This window comes from Podarcis muralis, chromosome 5, assembly GCF_964188315.1.
Source record: "Podarcis muralis chromosome 5, rPodMur119.hap1.1, whole genome shotgun sequence".
Classification (NCBI taxonomy): Eukaryota; Metazoa; Chordata; class Lepidosauria; order Squamata; family Lacertidae; genus Podarcis; species Podarcis muralis.
Window position 1 is genome coordinate 69,635,336 of NC_135659.1, and position 12,783 is coordinate 69,648,118.

Here is a 12,783-nt window from a genome sequence, read left to right on the forward strand (position 1 = left end):
GGAGAATCCAAGGTTAGCTTCTCTGATTAACTGATTGTTCAAGCTGCTTCTTATTCATAGTTCCTTAACTGTTTAGAGATAAACTGTTGTCTGATGCTGGTTATTCGCTTAGAATCCCTTTCTACCACCCACCCCAGTGTTTGGAAATTAAATTATCAAGGTCTCAAACCCTCCGTGAGTTAGGGACTTCCCCTGCATGTGAAGACAGGCGCCGGTGGGTGAGCCCAGTAGTGGGTCCGACAGTCATGAAGGCAGTTTCTGTGCGTGCTGTAAGAGGGAAGTGTGGGGCAGATGGGGTTCGTCCATCTGGGAAGGTAGCCCATTGAGGAGAAGGAAAACCGCAGTGGGATATTTTTGGGATAATAAAAGGCTAAGGAATAGCCTCCTTCCGGCAACTCTTGCAGCCAAGCTGGTGCCAAACGTATTATTCTGCTTTCCTTTGGACCGCCATATACATTGCTCAGGCTTGTACTGCAGCAAGGTCACTTCATTGCTGCTAATACAGCAGTTTGACTTCACCCCCAGAGGTGCACTCCATTGTCTCTCAAGACAGATGGATGCCAGCAAGGTCTATCTGTCTTTTGAATTGAATTGAATTTATTATTTCAGTCACAGACCAGTTCCAGCCCACATACAATATCAAGGAAGTCATAAAACACGATAGGGATACATTTGAATTTGCAATTTGGTATAACAGGGACACAACAGATATAGCAACAGTTAAAAAATATAGTCACTAACATATAACCTAAAATTATCATTTAAGGCCTTCATCATTATGATAGCACAGCTTTCCCCCTAAGTTTTATGGCAATCACACAGAATTTGGCTACCCTTAACATGATCTCAGGATCCTTGTCCTCTACCAGGGATTTTAGACACTGAAGTTTCGGATTCATTTGGAGATTTTTGCATAGTAGGGGTAATAAATACCGAGCGTATATCCCCGTAGAAACGGCAGCGTAACAAGGCATGAGAGAGAGTTTCTACCTCCATCAAGCCGCAGGGGCAGACTCGTTCCGCGTATGGTTTACCCTCGAATCTGTCCTGCAATAAGGCAGATGGCAGCACGTCTTTAAACTTTCTCTTCCCTGGATTGAGAGTGAAGGAAACTTATGGACGCAATGATTCAGGAGCTTGGTGGTTCGAGCTCACCCAAGGATGACTATGGGTGAGATTCCTGCATTGTAGGAGGTTGGACTAGATGACCCTTAAGGTCCCTTCCAACTCTATAATTCTGTGTTTCTATCTAGTTGAACTTCATCAGGCTCTTTATATGACATTGTAGCTCTAAAGATGTGATGCATTTGAAGTGCCAGTGCTATAGTCTATGCTTTACTTAGTTAACAAATTAATTGTGAATGTACTTTCCATGTTTCCCCAAGAATGCCAGGAAATTATAGCTCTTATTGCCTCTGTTAAGGGTGTGACCTTTATTTAGGCAATACGGATATCTATCACTCTATGTGGATGGTTGTATTGTGGGATGGTAGCTTTAGCTGAACAGAGGAATCTGGGACTTAGCTCTGCCACTTACAGCCATCCAGCTCCTAGGAAGCACTGAAGCTTGAATTAATAACAGGAAATAATGCCATATCCTATCAATATTGCCTAAAGAAGATGTCTATTAATTGCATGGCCCTAACAGCAGTGATTTGCCTTCATTTTGTAGCTTGAGTGAACATAAGAACCCCGTAACACAACAGGTCAAACTGAAAGGTTGTTTTGTTTCTTTGTTCATTTGTTTTTGGTTAATTGTAAATGTAATTGTAGTATGTTTAGAGAAGGCTATGCTAGCAACTCTCTCAGCAGGCAAATCTGAAATTGAAAATGAGAAACTCAATGGAAAACTTAGTGGGAGAGATGAGAAGCAGGACTCATACTATCAGCTCTGTTGAAAAATCAGCTCCATCATCTCATGCCCCAAACTATTTCCAGCTGGTCTTTATAAGAGCTACTATTTAAGACTTGGTGTCTGTGTTAGCTTGTTCTTCTTCCCTCCTCTTTTCCTTGTGTGTTGTACCTTTTAGATTGCAAGCCTGCAGGCAGGCACTATCTTGTTGTAATTGACTGCATGTAAGTCACTCTGGGGAGTCTTTTTGGCTGAACCAAAAAGAAAGAAATAGTATCATTAATAAGAAATTACACACCATTTGAAAGAGCAGAGATTTATATGCAAGCTAAGTGGCTAATTTAGCTTAATATGCCCTACATTCACATTTGCTCATTGTACTGTTAAAGGGGCAGGCCAGGATGGTGTTTTCTTTAGGTCAATTGGCAAGCCTAGCCTTGAGGTTCACAAAAGAAAATGGGAAAATTCAGAAGGAAAAGGTACACACACAAGTCCCCTAAATCAGTGTTTCCCAACCTTTTTTGGGCAAAGGCACACTTGTTTCATGAAAAAAATCTCGAGGCACACCACCATGCCAGATGGGGAAAGGTCACTTTTTACTTATGTAAAAAAAAAATAAAAAAATAGTAACAGCATAGAAGGTAATGGTTAGGCTAGCATCCCTCTTCCAAATATGCTAGGTTTTTATTTGCAGGGACTGTTCTACATGGGAAAGCATTCAGCACTGTCATTCTCCCATCTGCCATCTGAATTGGTACTATTCTGGGTCAACTTACTCTGCTGCATGTGTAGATGAAAATGGCACCAAGTGTGGGGGAGGGGGCAGAACAGGTTTCAGATACAGGATATTAAGCATACACGTGCTTCAGATTGAACTGGTTGCTTGCTTTGCAAGTTTTCATTTCCCAAATGACTGCCTTGGCAAGCGCAATACCTACCAGGCTCAACGCCGGTCTCGCGCTGCCGCTTCCCGCGCTCTCAAGGACCCGGGAGGAGGAAGGCGTGAAGGGAATCCCGAAGGCGCGAAAACCTCGCGCATGCGCAGGCCTTCCGCCTGCGACAGCCCAGTAGGCCGGCCGAAGCGAGCGGCGATGGGATGTGGGAGGGAGCTCGCTCGCCACCCCGCGTGTGCCTATGTGGGGCACGTTACAGCCCTGTGACGTCAGCGCCACGCAGGCAGCCAGGCAGGCAGACGGCGAGAGCCCCGCGCTGGGCGGCCTCTCCTCGCCGCCGCCGCCCCGCCTCTCCCCGCCCGACTCGCCCGCCTCCCTCCAGGCAACATCTCGCGGCACACCAGGCAACGTCTCGCGGCACACTAGTGTGCCGCGGAATACCGGTTGGGAAACACTGCCCTAAATCTCCTTCCTTTCTTTTCCCCCTGAAGGCTCTCATGTGCTTATCAGAAATCCAGCTACTATATACCTCTGAAATATTTCTACCTCCCCCATTGCTCTCAAACTATGTTTACTCATCTCCTGTGATTTCATCTCCCTGTCTCCTTTAACTTCTAACCTCCTACTTTACCTGAACTGTTTATGCTGAGCCTTGGGTCAGTGAGTACTTTCATATCTCTCTCCTCTCCTTCCCTTGCATCTTCTTCTGTCATACAGGCACAAATTTTGTGTACACATTCCCATTTTTACCGTGCACCCAGGGCACTCTCACTACTGGTTCAAGAAGTGGTGTACACAGGTTAGCCACAATTCATATCTATCCTGATGTTTCTTACGAAAGACTGCATTTTGATGCATCTTCCCCCGAACCAGTTTTGATCCAAATTGGGACGTGAAAGTGACCTAGATGTGCTCAAACCAGTAACACGTACAGAGCTTGATGGCCATATTCCAGCCAGCCTTCTTTGCATTCACAGTCCATTCAACATCACATCTACAATCTTCTCTCACAACAGGTTCCTACTGAGTCTGTGCAGGGGGCATCCTTATGAACTCCCATTGAATAACACTGGCCACAAAATGCCCTTTTAATTAAAAAACCAAAACAAAACTACAAACATCCCCCACAACTCGTGTGTAATGGCATGTGCAAGGTGTTCACCTTGACCTAATTCAAAAAACCATTTCCCAAAAAGCGCAGTATAAATGGATGGATATTTCCCTAATAATTACTTTAGCCAGGTCTATGGAGGAAAAAAACAAAAACAAAAACACTACCCGTCAACTTTGTAAAGTCACTTATCCTCTGTTTAATTCAAAATAATTTGTTTCCTATGCCCAAATTTGGTATGGATGACTCTCAGACTTAACTCTTCTACACGGTTAAATTTGAAATCAGTTCGTTGCACCATTTTCTAAGCCAGAAAAGCCTCCCACCCCCACTTCTCATTATAATGGCAGGATGTGATTCAGCTGATTCACCTTTAACAGAGAACCATGACCCTATAATAGGGAGAACAATCGAGAGTCTCTTGGCACCTGAAAGAGGAATACATTTACAGGGAAAGATTCTCTTGTGGGCTAGAACTCACTTTGCCCCGCGAGGAACCAATGCAAGACATTTTGCAGCTTAAGACGAAGGAAGAGTCCCTTCTTCTGGACTGGCGACTAAATCTTAATTCAACACTGGCAAATGGACAGTGTCCTCCGGTGCCCTTGTCCATCTTAGGGGCTGGGGGGGCACAAACACCTCTCTCCCCCAGCATCTGTTGTCTGGTGAGGTTTTAGGCTCTGTCAGTATCTCTCTTCTTCTTCTTCTTCTTCTTCTTCTTCTTCTTCTTCTTCTTCTTCTTCTTCTTCTTCTTCTTCTTCTTCTTCTTCTTCTTCTTCTTCTTCTTCTTCTTTCTCTTTAAAAAAACACACGTTTCCAGACAAATTCCTGAGCTGCTAACAGGTCTTTCCCCTTTCCTTTTGAATGAAATTCCTGCCAGCCCTGAAGGAGGGAGTGCGGAGAAAGTTCCCCTTTAACTCCTCCCATGTGAGCCTCTCGCTCCCTGCCCAGCCCAGCCCAGCCCAGCCCGTGTGAAACCCAATAACCGAGATCATTCAACAATGCCTTCCCTTCTCTGCCTGCATCTTTGCTGCGCCAAGGAGGAGCGCAGGAGATTCAGAAGGTGCTCCTCCTGCCTGTGAGGTGTTGGGTCGCTTCCCTCCACGCGCTGAGCAGAGCAGAGCTCAGAGAGAGAGACGCACAGAGAGAGGCAGTGTTGGTGAAGGAGGAGGAGAAGCAGCAGCAGCAGCAGCCCACAGCATGCTTGCTGCCGCGGGAGTCAGGATGGAGCAGCTGTCGCCCTGCGTGTGGCTTCTCCTGTCTCTTCCAGGCGCTCTCCAGGTCGCGTCTCTGGAACCAGGCGCTGCGCCCTCCTCGTGCCCTCCGCTGTGCCACTGCGAGGAAGATGGCATCATGCTGTCAGTGGACTGCTCGGAGCTGGCTCTCTCTTCCGTGCCGGGGGGCTTGAGTCCCTTCACAGCCTACCTGTAAGTACAAAACTGTCACACCTTGAGGTTTTCTCTCCCTCCTTGGTGGTAGAAAGTGCGCAGGGGAGAACCGAATTGTCCTCAAGGCCACATTTTGCTGAAAATAAAAGTTTCCACTTGCAAATCAGAACCAATAATAACTTTTTTAAAAATAATAAAAGCAGGCAGTTATTATGACAAGAACCGATTTCCTCTAACACCCCCCCCCCCCTCCTCCTGCCCACTCCCCTTGTGGTCCTCTGCAAAGCCTGTTTATATTGTGATGTTCTGCATGCTTTACTTCTTGATTGCTACGGATCAGAGGAGACAGAGCTTGTTTGCCGGGCTGATTCTGATTGTTTGGGAGCATAATGGAGTATTTATACTGAGTAATTACTGCAAACTGCTATGGGATCCGTCTTTCAAACATTTCAAGAAGCAACGCTGACTTAGGCTCTGGAACCGTCAGGATCCGGCTTGAAGTTCCCAGCGAATTGGGAAGTTCAGTGAGCTTTGGGAAACATTTCCCAGCTCTGCCGGGTACGGTGAACCTGAACGAGTCAAGGTAAAGGAGATTTGCTGATTGGCGTCTAAGCAGCATTTGAGAAGTTTCACGTCTTCTCTCGGTAGAGTTGTTTGCTTGCTCATGGATCGGTGACTGGAGGATGGCTTGGAAATTCTGGGGGTTGCCTTTCTGCACGCCTCTTTTCCCTGCCTCTCAGGGCTGGACGGGCGCTCTCGCTTTGAACGAGAGGAGCTGGAAGGCTGCTCGTGAAAGACACTTTGTCTATTCGGGCACAGAAAGTTTAACGAGCGCAAAACTGTCCTCCACGATGGAAGCAATGATGGGATGCAGAGAACCTGGCTTTGCTTTTTATACAACGAGAGAATTTTGGAAGTTTGTGAGGGTTGCCTGGCTGTTGAAAAGAATTACACGGCATACCCGGCAAAGAGGGCTGGCGTTTGCTCATCCCCACTAAGCAGTGCTATATTGGGCAGTATTTCCTAGTGCTTAGAGCGGAGAAACTGGCAGATGACTCAACTTTGAGTTCTGGTTTTCCGACTTCCTTGAGTGCGATAACTCACCTGCTGTGCATGTCTCCCAAACACTTTGGAAAGTGTGCATGGACTTCTATAAAGGAAAATCCTGGACCCAGCCAAGATATATGTTCACAGCAAGCCAAGATGCGTCCATTTTCCTAGTGCCTCAGGAGTGATAGTGGGAGATGCCTATAAGTAGCAATACTCTGTTGGACCCCCTGAAATGAGTCAGTTGGGAAAGAAAGATACCACCATTTCAGAGGGATGCTAGCCTAGCTAATTGGGAAGCGTGACACACAAGGGAACTTGCTGGAGTAAACCGCACACCGGAGCCATCTTTCCCATAGGGCTTAGTGGGGCGTCGGTGCCAGCCTCTTAGGGGCGCCCCAGCAAGTGGGGGAGCTGCGCGGCTTTGCCGGCAGCCTCCCCTTTCCCTGCATGCCTGCCAGCTGCGTCCCACCAACCATAAGGCTGGCAGGCGTGCAGCTTCCCTCCCAAGCCTCCTCAGGAGGAGAGCGATCCCTGCAGAGGCTTAGGAGGGAAGCTGCGCCCCGCCAACCATATGGCTGGTGGGCACGCAGCTTCCCTTCCAAGCCTCCCAAGCCTCTGCGGGGATCGCTCTCCCACAGCGGCATGGGGGAGAGTTGCCCCCCCCCCCCATGGCTGGCAGTGCACAGCTACGGCCATCCCAGCACTAACTGTGGTAATTTGGGGGCGCTGGGCGGATATTTGCACCCCAGCGCTGCATCTGCTGAAGACGGCCCTGCTGCACACACCCTAGGATATTGGCCTCGCGTCGCACTTCACATCCAGAGGCACTCAGCAAATGGATTTGGCGGGATCGGTAGCTGCAGCTCAGGAGTTAAACTAAGTTTGACTCAGTGGAGCCATTGAAATCAATGGACCTAACTTGGCCATGTCCATTGATTTCAATGGGTCTACTCTAGTAAAATTTAGTTGAATGACACCTGAAATCTTACATTCGTAGAATTGCAGAGTTGGGAAGGACTGCAAGGGTCACCTAGCCCAACCCCTCGCAGTGCAGCAATCTTTTGCCCATTGTGGTGCTTGAGATTAAGAGTCTCATGAGCTATCCTTCAGAAGGAGGCTTACTGATCAGTGGATTAATGAGGGAAAAGTTGGTTCCTAGTTGGCACAGCCCGAATAAAGAACTGAAGTGTATGTGCCCATGTAAGCTTTGAGCTACCCCAGCGGCGTAGCGTGGGTTGTCAGCACCCGGGGCAAGGCAAGTAATTTGCGCCCCCTAACCCGTGGATTTGCACCCCCTAACCTGTGGATTTGCCCTAACCCCAGATGTTGCGGCCGGCCCCCCCTGCACCCCCCACACTATGCCACTGAGCTACCCCATATCATGCATCCCCATGACCAGGAGACGGTCTCCTTTGAGATGCACTAGAATTTTTTCTGGACCAGTGTGTTGTTTTTGCACAGCACACTCCAACACATGATGCCCCCAGCCTTCATTAGATGTTATATCTAGGTCAGAGTAGTCTGCTTGAGCAGCTCATCATGCCATTGATCCTAGGATGCTATCTGAGAAGTGCTGTTAGGGGACTCAATTTGCCTTTTAAATTCATCCTCGCACATCCTGCCTTTAAAACCCAGGAGAAATCTCTTAACGCTAGATTTGACCAGATCTTCACTTTCACCCTTCCGTCCTGTTGCCCTGAAGCTGCTTGTACCGCAGCAGCAGCAGCAGCTGCTATTGCTGTCCCTCTGCGTTACTGCAGAGCTTGACTACCACACAGCTAGAAATTAAGACCAGTGACAAATGCCCCATTTGTTGGCCACCAGGTCATCACAATCATCTTCCTACACCCAGGCTAGATTATGCACACATAAACCATTTATAGGAGAACCCACAAAATCTAGACACAAGAACAGGAATGTAAAAGATGCATCAGGTGTCTGGGCCCAGTTTGCCTCATCAACATCCATAAACTCAGAACTAAACTGTGCAAGGGAGAATGGTAAACATGCATTCAAAATCATGTGAGGCAAAAACCTTTGGGGAAAATTTGAAGTAAACAAAGAGCGAGTGGGGAAAGGGTTAAGCATGGCCTCCTTCTCTTTTGGTCTAAATTCCATCCTAAAGAAGTTTAGCTTTTAAAATGAGTTGCGGCATTGTTGCACATACTAATGTACAATTTGCCTCTTAGCTATTACTGAGTTTTGTAACAGTTCTAGCACGATTGCAAGATCACAAAGAACATATTCCTGGCCGTAATAGCTAAAGGAACAGTACTCATGAAGGTTGCAACATCTGGGATATAAATATGTATAGGAATTTTCCTTTTCCAGGGATATTTCAGCCTCCTTTCCCCTGACCCAGAAGGATGCATCAAAATTTGCTGCATCTGGAAATGTTTGTTGCTTTACACTGATCTAACCCTATTTCTGAGCAAAGCTTTTCAAGAGTTCAGCAGGATGGGTCGCAGAGTAATCACTTTGCAACGTATCCCTCTTGTAGGCACTTGCCTAGTTTGGGCATGTGGTGGCGCCATTGACAGCTCTTTGTGGTATGCATCCTTGCAATATAAAGTATAGATTCTCCCAATGCCATCCTTCAAATAGAAAGGTTTTTCAGGTGTTTGCTATCTGCTTCTTTTTCCTGTCCTCCTGTGCACTTAGAGTTTGTCGCATTTTCCAAAGAGTGGATGGATCCCATCATGTACATGGATATTTCAAACTCAGAGGTGTTGCTTGTAACTGGTAATTGTAAGTGTGAGTCTTTCTCAGCACCAAGTGCCTCTTAGTGCTACAAATTCCTCCCTTCCTCCCAAGCCCTGCACCTCAGGCTGTCAGGGGCATCCCAGTTTAAACTTGATTGGGAACTCCAATCTAAACATGATTAGACACATGTGGATCTCATTGCTCAAGTTTTACCCTCTTGGACTAAAACTCTGCAGTGTGAATCAGCAGAGCAACCCCTACCGATGGAGCAGATCAACAAGAATTCATGAAGAATAGTTACACTGGTTTATGGATTTGTCTGGCTTATAGATTTGTACAAACTGCTTTATAAATGTATCTTATTTATACACTTGCTGGTTTCCAGCATCTAAAGGCCCAGTTCCTCCAAGTCATTATTATAAGCTTTCTTAGTAATTGAGCAAAAAGAGCATAGGCAGTAATGTTGGGCCATTAAACAGAAGGCAAATGCCATTTGCTCAGAGCATCTTCTTTTGATGCTTTGTATGTGAAAGGTTCCAGGTTTACTTCCTGGCAGCTCCAGGTAGGGCCAGCAATGTCCCCTGATTGGATGAAACCCTGGAGTACTGCTGCCAATCAGAGTAGACAGTACTGGACTAGGTGGGCCAATGGTCTGCCTTGGTATAGGGCAAGTTCCTAATATAAATAGGAAACTCACAGTACTGTGAATGCCACCAGCTCTTTTTATATTAAATTCCAGTGAACTGAATACATCATTGACCCTCCTTACGTGCTCACCTGCCCTGTTGCTGGTGTTGGGGGTAAGGAAGGCACAGAACTCAGTACAGTGGTACCTCAGGTTAAGTACTTAATTCGTTCTGGAGGTCCGTACTTAACCTGAAACTGTTCTTAACCTGAAGCACCACTTTATCTAATGGGGCCTCCCGCTGCCGCCGCGCACAAGAGCATAATTTCTGTTCTCATCCTGAAGCAAAGTTCTTAACCTGAAGCACTATTTCTGGGTTAGCGGAGTCTGTAACCTGAAGTGTATGTAACCTGAAGCATATGTAACCCGAGGTACCACTGTATCTTAAGGCCTCAGGGCCCTAGTGCCAGTCCCTAACCCCTCCTGTTGCTTCCCCTCACCGCTGCCACTTACCCATCAACTTGGCAAATGTGAAAAAAATAACGGTAAGAAGCATCAGCCTTTCTCCGCTTGCCTGCTCTCCCTCCCTCTGGGCAGCGGTGAAAATTGGACCCAATTGGCTTTCTTGCCCATCTGAAACAGGGTGGGCTCTTCACTCCGCTGCAATTCCCAGCGGAATTCAGTTGAGAAGGTGCTTTCCAATGGCTTTGACATTCTTTGTGGGTCTCTGGAATTTCGCAGCCCACCTGCAAATCTGAAACCCAAGTGCCATCCTTCTCTCTTTACTGTTTCTGCTTCCAGTATGGAGGATCACTAATGCAAATAGCACCGACCTGCACCTTCCGCCCAAGACGAGCCTGTTAGTTTGGGCTTGGCCTTGCTCTGACCTTTTCATTTGCCCCTCCTGTTGCCCAGCACTGGAGGTGAGGGACAGACTGGGACCAAACTATGACAGGAATTTGGCACAAGAAATTGCCAGGAAGCTGTCATCTCTAACCCCGGTGTTGGTTATGGGGTAGACGCAGCATAGCACTGAGCAGTGTTCATTCCTTCATAGGGTGGGGCAGAAATATTCTCACTACACTCAAGTGATAATGTCTTCATCGGTTGCCTTTTAGCCCATCGACCATGGATGGCATCATACTAGGGTTTAGCACACCAAAACAATTAGGATATGTGTGAAACATGCCTTACCAATTCTGATTGCTCTCCATTTCAGTCAGTTTACATATTATTCCAGGAATGTGGCTCAACGTTCCTCTTTTAGCAATAATGTTCTTTCCAGAACTTGCATTACAGCTGCAATCCTAATATGCACATTTTCTTGGGAGTAAGTGTGCATACATAAGTCATGTTATTCAGAGGAATACCCAAGCATATTTCTGTGATGGCCTGGGTTTTAAGTGTCCCTTCCATGTGGCACCTCACCAAGGAAAGAGGATATCAGATGGCCATCTGAGTTTGTAAAGGTCTGCCCCTTAAATATTGGGATTGTTTGTTTGTTTGTTTGTTTAAAAGGCTCATATACAACAAAGTGATTTACAGTCTCTAAAATACACCAGCAACAATTAGTAAAATGCAGTAATAAAACTATTGCGTCTGATTACAATAATACAAATAAACATAGGCTAAAACCAGGATTAGACATGTGGCTCAACCATTCTAACCCAATTGCTGACCTCACATTTTAACTGGAAAAGGCTGTAAAAAAGTGCTCAAGTGGTACATGCATCTTGGTCCTGAAGCCATAATGGACCAGTAAGAGTGCCTCTACTGCTCTGCATAAGACTTTGTTTCCAGCATTAATTAGGAATCCAGATTCTGTGCTATTTTTCATGAGAGTAGTGTTGGAACAGTGGGTGGTATTAGCACTTTGTATGGTTGTGTACATGTGTCAGTGCTTTGCTGTTAGGACTCCTAGCCAAGGAGTTTAGACATTCTCCCCACATTCATTCCTTGCAGAATCAAGATCAGGTAATACCATTCCATTGCTAAAATGGTGTGTTTGTAAATTTAGTACTTGTATAGGCAGGATCACATGAACGCATTCATCTAGCCTTGCCACAGCATGATTAGCATTCAGAAAGATCTAAGACTGTTCAATCAGACCCCCCAAGCCATCATGTGAGTAGAAAGAAAATCACATGTTCCATGATGTTCCATTGGAACTCAGCCTAATCATGCTAAAGCTGGCAGTTAGGCATCTTAGGGAAAGACAGGCACAAAAAGGGTATAATGCAGGTCACGCCACACCAAATGCCACCTTGCATTTTGTCTCTGGCAGCAGAGAGTTCCCTTGATCCCCTGGAGGATGAAAGGGCAGTCACATTGGTTTGCAGAAGGGTACTGTGGGGGAATTGGTGGAAGGAGTGGCCGTGCAACATGCATTTTTAAAGTCACAGTTGACTGTGGTGTTGCTGGCAGCTGTGGAGTGGGGAGAGAGTCCTCCTGTGCTTGGGTCGTGCTTGTGAGTTTCCCACAGGCATCTGAAGTAAGGTATGCATCAGATTGCAATCTCCTGCACTAGGCACGTGCCCTTAAACCTCCTACTGAAAGCATGGGATTCAGAATCTTAGACTCATAGAGTCAGAGGGAATCTTGTAGTAGACCGTCTAATCCAGGGGTACCCAAACTTTTTTCAAAGAGGGCCAGATTTGATGAAGTGAATGTGTGTGAAGTTGTTGAGCTTTTTTGGGATTACAGATGCTGAGCTTTTTTTTGGGAATTTACCACAGGACATATACTGCCACAGGGGGCGGATTAGATCAACCGGCGGACTGGTCTAATCCAAATCCTTGCTCAGCACAGGAAATCCAAAGTTAAGAGCATCCCTGGCAAATGATGGGATGAGCCTCTGACTACAGATCTCTAGTGAGGGACAGCCCACCACCCCTCTAGGTAATTGGTTCCATGGTGGACACATGCACAGTGCGCCCTGGGAACCAAAAAGGGGCACTAACGTAGTAGCAACTAAAGCAACATGACAAGATCTTGGAATTTATTTGGCCACAACTTGATTGATTACAAATGACAGTATGCTTTGGCATAGCCATTGGGTATGTGTCCTGAATCATTCAAACCAACTGCTGAACAAGCTCAAAAGGGTTAAGTGTCCCCTCAAGATGCAGATCAACTAAGGTGACCCCTCCCAGGTCCTTTGG

General features: G+C 46.5%; 1 protein-coding gene across 1 annotated transcript in view; it reads left to right on the forward strand.

Annotated features, from left to right (window-relative positions):
• The first annotated feature begins 4,812 nt into the window (after positions 1-4,812).
• LGR6 (leucine rich repeat containing G protein-coupled receptor 6) overlaps positions 4,813-12,783 on the forward strand; it is a 145,527-nt gene continuing 137,556 nt past the window's right edge. Inside the window, exon 1 of the mRNA XM_028734668.2 lies at positions 4,813-5,283. Coding sequence (XP_028590501.2) covers positions 5,057-5,283 — 227 coding nt within the window. The 5' untranslated portion in view covers positions 4,813-5,056. The remainder of the gene's footprint in view (positions 5,284-12,783) is intronic.